Source organism: Motacilla alba, chromosome 2 (assembly GCF_015832195.1).
Source record: "Motacilla alba alba isolate MOTALB_02 chromosome 2, Motacilla_alba_V1.0_pri, whole genome shotgun sequence".
NCBI classification, from domain to species: Eukaryota; Metazoa; Chordata; class Aves; order Passeriformes; family Motacillidae; genus Motacilla; species Motacilla alba.
Genome location: NC_052017.1, coordinates 100,656,862 through 100,668,646, shown reverse-complemented (window position 1 = coordinate 100,668,646; position 11,785 = coordinate 100,656,862). Strand labels below are relative to the sequence as shown.

The following is an 11,785-nucleotide window of genomic DNA, read 5'->3' as shown; positions in this document are numbered from 1 at the left end:
ACCCACCATTACTTCAAGGCAGACAGAGATGACTCTGCATCTTAACCACCTCCATGGCTGTGCTAAGGAGTACAAAAGCAGCCTCTGGGGAGTAAATAACAACTTTCTGCTTACAAGAGAAGAAACTGCAGAATGATCTATTTTCCAAAAAAACAGGAGGTGAAAAAAAGATATCCCCCTAAGGCTCAACTGTCAGGGCATCAAGTACCTGACTGATAAGTGAAAATGTTCTGCTAAAATACATCAAAGATAAGCTGCCACAGCCATTTCTACTTCCTCGAGGAAAAAAAAAAAAGCTTCACACACTTTGGGTTCTGCAGGCTGGAAGAAAGGTAATTTAAGGAAGTTCTCCCTGGAAGACACAGAAGGAGATGCTGGATCAGTAATTTTGAATGAGAGGAAAGCAGTGAATGGACTGCAGGCAGTTAAGGGCAGTTTGACTGAGATGCATGTTCAGACTTACTTCCAGCCAAGATGCCATTTCACGCTGGAGGCAACAGATTCCCAAGCAAAAGGGACACTTGGAAAAATCCAGCAAAACCTCAACAATATGGTCAAAGTACATCTGTGCTGTAGCATATTCCATCTCATAATGCAGAATTCTTCATTATCATTAAGCAAACCCCTTGCCCCCGAAATAGTCACCAAAGTGTAGAAAACTGAAAGAAAAAGTCCACTTAAATTTCAAACTTGTTTTTTTTAATGTCTTAAAAAGGTCACAAGATTTCTTTCCATCTTATTAATAAATTTTATTTGGACAAGTAGAGAACAACTTGTATCACAACAGCTTTTAAACAACATGATTAGACTGCAGCACTCCAAGGAGGCTCACAGATATGTACAGTATATGAAGAAAAAAGTTGCACCTTCAGAGCTGATCATGATCAAGTTAAAAATACCTGACTTAAAGTACATGTGCTAATAAATTTCCTTTAGGTCATGACCAGCATGAAAATAATTAGGACACAGGTACTCAGCAAAGTTTTCTGCTAATGGATACAGCAATATGCTGCATTTAAGGATTAAAATCAGATTCTAGTTTAGTGTTAGCACTGAGCCCTTAAGAGAAATCCAAATTTCTACTTTTCCCATTTACAAACATCAAAGCTATTCCCACTTAAGGGTGTGCCCAGCTGCACGCAAATCAAGTCCTTGACTGATAAAAACTTTAGCTCTAATACTGGAGGTCTCAGTCCCTGTACAAACTTGCCTCTCTGGCCATCCCGCCCATCAGCTGCTACAGAAAATACTTGCTAAGTTAACTCCTCAGGAGAAACAATGCAGGTCTCTGGAAATCATCACATCCTTTCTACAATGAAAATGATCTGCCAATTCAAGTTTCATTTGTTCAGGAAGACAGAAGATTTAAGGCTTCGGTGGCAAAAATAATCCTCTGAGCAGTGTTTTTCTAAAGTCAAGCTGACACAGGTATGTTTACTTTGCCTTGACTTAAAATCCCTGGTTATCAGGTTTAGGTAACATCCACCTGTTAAATCTGGCAAGAAATCTCTCCTTCCAAAGAGGTTGCTCTAAATCAACCATTTTAGAAGCATTTGAGGATAGTTGGTTTAATTTTTCTTTTTTTAATTATAGCAACGTTTGGAACTCAGTAGGTTGATGAAGCAGTGCTCATGGCATCATCTGCAATTTTGGTACTGGCAGGATGGATGCTCGCAAAATACTTGACATCACTGTCACCATCCATCTGAAGAGCCATAATTGTTTGTTCCACAGCTTCTTGGTGAGAGTTGGCAGAATTCAGGAAATACTCTGTAAGAGAAAATGCACAAAACTTATGGGAGGAAAGGGCAGCAGATACTTCAATGCCAACCTCAGCGTACCCCTGAGGGTGAAATTCTGAAATACAAAATTTCAGAGGACTCAGTGCACTCTTACAGTCCAACTTGAATATCTGAGCAGGCACACAAGACACTTCCAAATTTATCTATGAATTCACCTTAAAAAATCATTTAATATTTCAGAGTACAGTTGTTCTAATGATGTTGCACAAGTACAGGATTTCTACAGCCCTTCAGTATAAAAAGGTGACAAACTCCATGGCCAAAGAAGAAGGACAAGCCTGGAAGCAGCTCCAGCTGAGAGTGCTTGTATTTGTGACAGAGGAAAGATACCATCAATCCATGGCCATACCACTCCACATCCCTGCCAGCCCTGCCAAGTAATTATCAAATGACAGACCTAAGAGAACATGAAATAAGAATGGAAGAAGTTCCAACCTTTGACACAAGGTGCAAAAAAGCAGTGTAACTACAGATGGCTCAAAGGAAGATTAGTTGAGATCTGAGGTTTAAAAACTCCCGAACGGACTTTTTTAGTCTGTCTTTCCTAATCTGTCCACCCTCCCTAATCATACACAGAACACTTCTGAGACAGAGACTACCTGCCATAAGTTTAAGTAGTGGCAATGCAGAATGGAGGTGCACTATCCATGTGGGACACACAAAAAACACCAATGCCACATGAGAGCAGGAAGAACTGTGACATTCTTGGCACAGTGAACAGAAGATAAACCTGCCCATCAGCTGATCCATCTCAGCTGTCTCCATATGCTTCCTCAGTCAGCATGCACAAGGCAGCTCCCAAGAGCCCAGTGCTCAGCAGTCCTCAAGCCAGTGTAGGTGTTGAGAGTGGAAGTGACCAGAAATGGATGAAGTATTCCATTGTGGACACTGCTGTCTTACAGAATAGCCTAATACTTCTAATGCTGCTTTCCTTTACAGTGCTTTGGACTCTGAGCACTGCTGACTCTTCCAGCACCTGCAATGCACCGGGGGTGCCTTCCTAAGCACACTCTGCAATTTGAGAGCTGCATGTCTTATTTCTCTGAAGAGAATCCAGAGAAGCTTTCTTCCCACTGCTACCAGAAAATATAAAGCCCAGACAACAGCCATCTCTTCTCCCCCAGTGAGAAAACAAATGGTGTTTTATATTGGAGTATATTTTCCTTTCTTATTATAGAGAACATCAACTTTTTTTAACTAAATAAAGGACACTGTTCCAACAACGTCACAGATGCTAGTTGCTCACTTGTGCTTTCTGATGACCCCTCTACCAAGCAGCTCATTCATGGAAAATGACACCAAAGGAACAGGCTGGCATATGAGCAAGAACTCATTTCCTCAGCATTACACAACAGCAGGTTGGACACCACAACGGGGTCAGAGCTTCATGTCAGCCAAGGTAAGATCTCACATCAAAGAGACAATAAACAGCAGCCCACAGCTGATGTTGCTTCTTCTCTCCCAGCTGAATTTAGGAAAACTGAGGGACAAAAAACCCCTACGCAGTCAAGCCATTGTAACTCCTTCTGCCACTAACCTTTCTCTAAAAGGGTTTGCTTCAATGTTTTTGCGAGCAGGACTCGAACATTTGGAACCTTGTCAGATGCCAAGTGTAGTAAGTGTGGCAACAGATGCACAGCGAACTGCTCCATGGGCAGGCAGTCATCTTCACTGATAGTCTGGCAGGAACACAGAGGCAATTTCATTAAATTTCAGCACAGGGAGGATGAAATCTCAACACATAATCAGAAACCTGGAACTCCCTTTTTTCCCTTTTACTTTTTTTTAATCACTGTACCACTTGAAAATAGGAGAGAGAAGCAGAAGACCTTTACAATCCTTCTCACAGTTAATTTAGTCTTTGTTTAAACTAGATACTATATCGAGACAAAAATGGTTAATATCAATAAACACCTCTTATAGCAAAACATTTCTCTAAATAAGCTCGAAGCTCAGATTTCTCCAAACACTTTGAAGAACTGTCCACCTGGGCAGCAACCACAGTGGCTCCCAGTCTGCACCTCTGCTACAGCCTCCAAATTTGACCATTTCCTCGGGATCCCAGCTAGTTTCAACTCCTGTTTGTTTTGCTGAGAATGCACTGGTTTTGAGTAGCTGCACAAGCTGGTTGAAGAGGTACAGGCAGCACATACTGATTGATTTCTAAAGATTTATTATACCAATCTCACTTCATGCTGAGCAACAAAGCAGCTTCCCAACTCTGAGATTGTTTTGCTACACTTGTGCTCTATATTCAATATCAGATTTGATGACCTGGTGCTAATATGCTGAGCTAAAGATGCAGTCAAGCTCATCTATGGAGAAACACAGAAAAAAACAGCCATGAAACTATTCCCTTGGAAACAAACATTCACAAATATTCACCGATATAGTGTCAAGGGACAGCTGGAGAGTTCCAGTCCCCTTAATTGAGATCACCACCACCACTCAAACAAGAACAAAAACAAACACCAAACAAACAAACCAACTTCCCCAAAACCCCCAGAATATAAATGAACAGACATTTCACCTGGCAAATAAAGACAAAAGTCTGCCGACCAGACCATTTGTGGCATCTACAGAACTTTTCAACAAGTTCATTCATGAGGTCTACCACGAAGGTTGGTGTTGAAGCCATGTACAGCTTTTTTACCATTTCACTAACCTTGAAGAAGTGAGAAGAAAAAAAAAGTAAATAAAAAAATGACCTTCTGACCACCAACACTCAGAAGTCTGACACCCTAAAATTTATTTAGATTGCTTTACCAGCTTGTAGGAAATCCAGCGGACAGAGGACACTTTGTCTGCACAGAGGCTGAAAGCAATGGGCCGCAGGTAGTCATAGATGTCCCTGGCACTGTACAGGTCTAGGAGCAAAATCAGCTGCCTACAAGATGGAAGAAGAACCAAAAAGAGTGTATCACAGTAAGGAAAAAGGCAGCTTAAGTGAGTATCATCATTTATATGACAACACTTATCAAATATGCAATGTGGCCATAATGAAGGTACTGGGAAGCAAAATCTATTTTTCAGTTGCCATCATCTGGATGGTGGGTCAGTTGCAAATATCAAACTGACAATACAACTACTGGGAATTTTTAAGCAAGGGGGACATGTGGAGGAGGAGAAGGACCATCTACTAATCAAAAATGAGATTAGGAATATCACTGCAAAACATCTATTATATGATTTTCACATTTTTAAATATCCACAACAATAAAAATAATCATTCTGAAAACCACATACTCAGCCAGCTCAGCACGGAAACGCCAGTTCCTGCTGTTATCAGTCACCAGGAATTCCTGAAGCTGATAAAGATACTCTCGTCTTTTGTCAACATGAAGAAGCTGGAACAGTAAACACAAACTTACATACAGAGCTACAGGCTGCTATCAGCAGACAGAACAAGAGCTTTAAATACAACTAATGAAACACTCTTTTTATTTAAAAAACCTTAAATCTTTAGCAACAGTGTTGCTTTCCTGGGCTAAACCCTGTAATGCTTAAGACTGTAAAATCACATGGTGCACTGCTGAAAGGAAAATGTGACAAGTCTTTTCTTTTACTAAGAAAGGAGGCGTAAATAGTAAAGATAGCTTTAGGATTTGTGTCTCTCAGCTCCAGAAATGAGGCAGTTACAGAGAAACCTCTACAGAAATTTGACAAGTAAGTTGTGTAGGCAGATTAGAGCCCCCCCAAAAAATCATATACTGAATAAACATGAACAAAGCTCTTCAGAGAAAATAAAGCAGCAGCAACACAGATCTCGTGCAACATATATTCCAGTATTCAACAGATATCTGCAGAGATTCCCAGAGTTACATGGGTAGGAACACAGACATACCTTCAGGAAGTCATGCAAGTGCTTAAGCACACCTATCCTCACTTCATCTAGGTCCTTCAAAAAGCCATTGAAGACAGGAACTAAATCTCCAGCTGTAAGCTGGTCTCCAAGGATGACAGCAAGTTCATGTATAGAGAATGCCAGTGTCCGCCGAACCTTCCACTGCAACATAAATAAAACAATCTTATTGATCCAAAGTGCTCCAGTCAAACCTGAGGGTCGGTATCCAAGCTGGACTCCCAGCAAATTCCACTACTTACAAATATCTTTACAGTGTGTCTCACGTAACAACTGAAAACTACACTGGAAATTTAAAACAAAAAAAAAAAAGGAAAATAGAAGAGAAGACAAATGACAAGGTATCACTTCTTCCACCTGAATATCAAGGAACTATTCAAATATAAGTCACCAAAATATTTTAATTTTCCAAGTGCCAGGAATGAAAATAGTATGCCTGATATCAGTGCTCTTGCACACATTACTTTTTGCTTTGAATTCTTTAGCATAAATTCGTTTCATGCTACTATTCTCTCATTCTGTTTTTAAAATTAAGTGAGTAAGATATATATCCCACAATATTTCAGCTGGGATATTTTAGCTTCCATAATAGGTAAAGTTTCTGCCACACTTGGTGCCCAGCAGCCCAAGGACTAGTGGAGCTTTCAGATATCCTAAACTGAGAGCACATTTTTTGAGTAATTATTTCAAGAAAGTCTTTTAACAATAAAATAGCATCTATTCTTTAGCCAGCACTTTCCAGTTAGCATGGGCACTGTTCTTTTGCCCTGGTTTGGTGATCCAATCTTAATTCAGATTAGACTGGTGATAAATTCTGGACACTTCTGAACACAGGGCAATTTGTTTTTACTTGTGTTTTAAATTTATTAGCTGGTTGTTTTTAATGGCTGTAAAGGAGCCTGGAAAACATGAGCAATAGCCATGTATAAAATTACTCACTATTTATCACTGAGAACTGCTGCTCTGACAGAGCAAGGAGAAAGTTCAAGAGAGGTGAAACAGTCTGAGAATATTTAAAAAAATATAAAGAGCATCTCCAAAAAAGGAAACAAAGGAGGTCTGGGAAACAACTGTAAACCACAAAATGCAGAAAGCCACCTCCTTACCACCTGACAAGAAGGAGAATGCTGCTATTTCCAGGATTTGTTTTTAAAGCAGCAGTGCTGCTGTATGGTGATAGCGATGTTATTCCTGTATGACTAACTGGATGTGGCACCAAGGCCTGGTGTGAGGCTGACTCACTGAGCTCCAGACATGCCTGCAGGGGCATGTCTGCTCACGCAGCAGCACAGCCCGAATTCTCAAACCTAGGAGGCTCCCAGACACTGCCATAAGATCTCAAGCATGCACAGGAAATCGGAAACCTGTCCTGATTTTCCAACTGGAGATCATCTCCCACTCTAACCAGCCCATTTCTTTACTACCTGAGCACCACACACCCCATTTTCTCTGAAGCAACCACTGTACTGTCATTCCTTATAAAATAACATCAGGGATGGAAAGCTCTGTGTAAAAAAGCACAGCAGCCCAATATTCAGTGAACAAGACAAACCACGACAGAAGTTCCAATTAGTCTTTGCCACACCTCAGAATTTCAGACTGTTCACTGCTTGAGCTCACCTGCATGTCAGATGCCAGAGTCTCGTAGGTGTCTTTCAAACAGTGCCAGTTCTGCCTGCCCAGGGTCAGTGCCACGCCGGGCAGGCTGTAGGCGCAGTGCTTGGCAATCTCGGTGTCCACTGTTTGTGCGCGGGACGGATCAGTCATGGATAAATACTGATCCAGCAAGGCTTGAGGTACAACATCCTGCAGCAAGAGAAAGGCACAGCATCCACACTATTTTCACTTACTCCTCATAAGGCTCACTATAATTCCAGGGCACTCTTTTTTCCCCACAACTACAGAATATTACTTAATTACAGTGTCTTAATGAGAGCACAGTAACATCCAACATGACTGGGGGGTATTTGAAAATATACAGACCAACTCAAGAGAGGAGCAAGTGGACAAATCTCCTTAGGGAGTCAAGGAAATGGAAAGACTGCATTCTACCCTTGTGCAAACATTCAAGCCCACATGTGCAAATTGGCCATTTTATGTCATCCATAAAGACAGGTAAAACAGTAAATGATGTGACTTGCTCAAAAAAACCTTTCCTGGTTTTCTCAAAATCTTGAAAAGGTGGAGGGAAGAAAACTAAATTACAATGCCTTGGGAAGGCAGGGAAAAGGAGGGAGCAGACTACAGTGTGTTCAATACTGCTTCCAAATTCCCTGAACAGCCAACAGGGAGAAAGAGGCTTCTCCAGAGACAAAGAACTCTCTGGTGAGGAACTATCCTTCTGTCCACTGAGGAATCAAAGCATCTGAACCAAAATTCTGTGAAAACCTCTTTACTACTGCCTTTGCTTCAGCTGCTTCAGGGACTGACTATTAAGGGGTGCACAAGAGCATTTGCCTAACACAGTTGCTGAGTAGCTCCACTGACAAGAACAAGCAAGGGACCTCTGAGGTTCCCACTCCAGAAATCACACTGATGCACAGTGGCAACGTAATACTAGACAATGGAACAACAAACATTTAATTCCTTTTGAAAAAAATACCAGAGGCAGTTTCAGCTTAATGAAACACTTTCAAAACTGTTCTGCAAAAAGCTATCAAGGAGTGGGGGTGGTTCCCCTCAAAACATGTAATAAAAAAACCATCCTGTTTCCTCAATAACCTAATTCCCATTACAGCACAGTTCCCATCAAAAACTAAACCAAATGAAACAGAGCCTGAAGATCTATGACAACTGTTATCTCATGTCAAAATAATACTGTCATCTCTCACACATAAATGTAACAAAACCAACTGCTAAATGAAGCCATTGACTCTGGAAACAAGGACTATTTTAAAATTACTTAATTAAGAGGTATTTAATAGAAACTAGATCATGTCAGAAATGACTGAATGAAAAAGAAGATACAAATACCCATATATATTTTTAAAAAATCACTTATCTGCTACATGTAAGAAAACCAGAAGCCACTATCATTTACCTGTACTTTGGATTTTCTTTCTTCTTCAGGGCTGAAACTACTGTTGGTACTCAAATCTGAATCGTTATGAATATAGTGAAGTGTAGAATCCATACTCTGTGAAAAAAAGAAAATAAAAGGTCACATAAAACACACTCTAAGATTAAACACAAAAGAAAAACCAACATCAAGAAGTGCTGTCCTCGCCTCAGAGTCTATTTCTTAGATTAAAGGAATATATGTTTTAATATCAAATACAATTTTGCTGCAGCCCAAAATCAAAAGGTCTGCAAGATAAATCTGCTTTCAATTTCAAACAGAAGACCCTCTTACTCTGTTCCATTTCGGTTCTTATGGAATGAAAATCACAGGAGAGAAAAACTTTTGAGACTGCATTAAGGAAAATACAACTAACATATGGGTCCCATTGCTTCTCCCCTGAATGGAAAGTAAGAAAACACCTGTACCTGATTTTGAGGGATTTGTGCTAGAAAATGCTCAAAACAAAGCCACCCTCACATGGAGGAGTAGAACCTGATGAGACTCATGCTGTTGCACCCTTCCTGGAGGTGATTATTCTATAACCTTCTCTGGATAAACTTCACCTTATAAAACTGAGTCCTACTTGGCAACAGCTGCTGACTTAACTTCTCTCAGCAGTCATAACTTCTCTCAGCAGTCTAGTCTTCTAGTCATAACCTCTCTCAGCAGTCCTATTAAAATACTTTTCAGCAATCATTTTAGCACCCTGGCTACACATCTGGACCTTGAGGAGTGGCAGAGGTGTGATGGGCTGCCATGAACTGCGCTGCTGGGGGGATGCAGCACCGACGCTTTTGGTACAAGTGCAGTTCCCCAAATACAATGGGCTTTGTGGAACAAACCATGAATTTCAAGCAGAATGCAATGAATATCTGAAAATCAGATCAGGCTGCTGTGTGCTGTAAGAGGACAAAGGCATTTTTGCTAGATTTGAGCCAAGGTATCTATCTATTCACAAATGCTGCAGAGGGTGAGCTCCTAGGGTCAACACAAGCAACAAGAACATGCGTACTTCCACCAGCTGCTCAGATAATTTTGACAACGAGAATTTTCCAGCAAACTACAAACTTCTTCCAAAAAAAAGCCTCCGGGATACAATCTGTCTTCCTTGGTTTGACTTCAGACAGTTGCTTTTTCCTTCTCCATGAGCTGCTTTCATCTAAGCACTGGGCTGTAATTTTAGCTGCTGAGGTATAATTACAGGTGATAAAAGAACAGGCAGAGCTGTGAGGCAATTGCATATCTCTGGCACAGCAGTCCATGTCACCTGTCAGGCTTAGGAAGCAGCAGCAAGAAGGTGTTAAAGACCCAAGGAAAGAACAGATTTGCAAGCAACTCCATAACTAAATGTGTCCAGCAGCACACAGCTCCAACTATAAAACCTCCGGAGGCTCTCGCAACTATCTCTGCAGGATTTTTAGTTTGACAGTCAATTCCTCCTTCACTCTTTTTTAGCCTTTTGTTTGCCCCCCATCCCCCCCCCCCCCCCCCCCAAAAAAAAAAAGAGATTATTTTCAGCATTGCCAGTCACCAGCTTTGATGTCTTGCAAATCAAGGAATTATGAGGCAGCCAGTACACCCTAGCCACAGTGCTTTCCATGAGTTGCCAGTTTGCACGGGACCAGAGGTTAGTCAACCATTCTGTTACAATAAAAGTGAAAGGACTCCTCACATTCCCTGCTACCTCAGTTCCAAAAGCTTAAGCTTAAAAAAAAAAAATCATACTTTATGGATTGAACTGAGTCAAACACTGAATATAATGGAGGGTGTAAACAGATGGGAATGCTTTTATTCAGCCTCTTTTAAAGTCAAATATGCGTTCCAGAGAGGAAGAGCTTCAGAAGAGAAGAGCGACAGCCATCAGTCAGTATTTAGGCTATGCAGTATCTCCATCCCTGAAAATGAAGTTCCATCTTTTTCCATGCACACACCAAACGGAGCATTGCATAAAAATTCAGTAGGGTTTAGCCTGAAAGCTTCTTGTGTACCAAATGCAAAATCTTTGCCATGGCCTTACAGATCTCTAAGGCTAAGCTTCCCTTGGCTGTGTAACAAGAGCTCTGGGGCTGTGCTCCAAAGACCTCTGCTCTGTGTCAAGGGCTGCACACCAGGACAGGCGGTGCTGGTGCTTCCTGACAGGGCAGCTGGCCCAAACAAAGAAGGGGCCAGTGTCAGGGGTTCATCTCCTCCTGGCATCCATCCTATTCGTATTAGAAAAAGGTACTTGTGCCAGACAGGAGTGGGAAAGTTTTAGCCCAGTTTCCTTTCTCCCTCTACCTCCAAATAAAAACAGACTCCAACACCCATCTCCTTATCAAACCTTATAAAGAACATATAACCTTAAGAAAATAAAAACAGTGCCTCTTGAGGGAAAAATGAACAGCTGCCCTCAACAAACAAGCTTCATCATGCCCCAAAAATCTTACTGGTCCACTCTATTACATCATTTATTTTCATTTGAACAGAGAATCTCTCTTTAACACGCAGCATTAACTCCTTCATGAACCAATAATATAGCTGCCAAAGGACAAACAGACTGTGGTTTTGCTTACTGGCATATGTGCAGAACTGTGCAGGCTGCATTCAAACATAAAATGCTGGACAGCTTCATTTCTCTCAAGTGTCCAGTACCCTACTGACACACCGCTATGCTGAGACTTAAAAAAACAAGAAAAGACAAGAAGAAAAAATCTCCACCACAACAAAAATGAGACTAAACTAAAAAACCTCAACAACCACCTGTGAAAATCAGAGGTCTCTTCACTGCTAGGGGCAACAGTCTACTTGCTAAACAGATCACAGCTTGATTCCCAGAATTCTAGGTCACCTCTATATCTGCTCACTTGTAAAATGAGGGCTTGATTCAGTGCCAGAAACAAACAAGAAACTGACAGATTAAGAGCAACCTTTTAAAGCATAAAACTGAAACATGCAAAATCAACATATACCAGCAATGTGACTGGCTCTTAAATTTTCTGTCAGCACTATACTCTGTATACAAAAACATAAAACACAGGACAGGTCCCTCTGCACAAAGACCACCCTCACCAGCCCCCCAAA

General features: G+C 41.1%; 1 protein-coding gene across 9 annotated transcripts in view; it reads right to left on the bottom strand.

Annotated features, from left to right (window-relative positions):
- Nucleotides 1–677: 677 nt before the first annotated feature.
- Nucleotides 678–11,785, bottom strand: part of PPP4R1 (protein phosphatase 4 regulatory subunit 1) — a 64,015-nt gene continuing 52,907 nt past the window's right edge. For all 9 annotated transcript variants that reach the window (XM_038127064.1, XM_038127067.1, XM_038127068.1 and 6 more), the window contains 8 exons: nucleotides 8,705–8,800; nucleotides 7,285–7,470; nucleotides 5,647–5,808; nucleotides 5,049–5,149; nucleotides 4,569–4,689; nucleotides 4,333–4,467; nucleotides 3,340–3,481; nucleotides 678–1,770 (listed from right to left, as the gene is read on the bottom strand). In XM_038127064.1, the coding sequence (XP_037982992.1) occupies nucleotides 1,607–1,770; nucleotides 3,340–3,481; nucleotides 4,333–4,467; nucleotides 4,569–4,689; nucleotides 5,049–5,149; nucleotides 5,647–5,808; nucleotides 7,285–7,470; nucleotides 8,705–8,800 (1,107 nt within the window). In that variant the 3' untranslated portion in view covers nucleotides 678–1,606. The remainder of the gene's footprint in view (nucleotides 1,771–3,339; nucleotides 3,482–4,332; nucleotides 4,468–4,568; nucleotides 4,690–5,048; nucleotides 5,150–5,646; nucleotides 5,809–7,284; nucleotides 7,471–8,704; nucleotides 8,801–11,785) is intronic.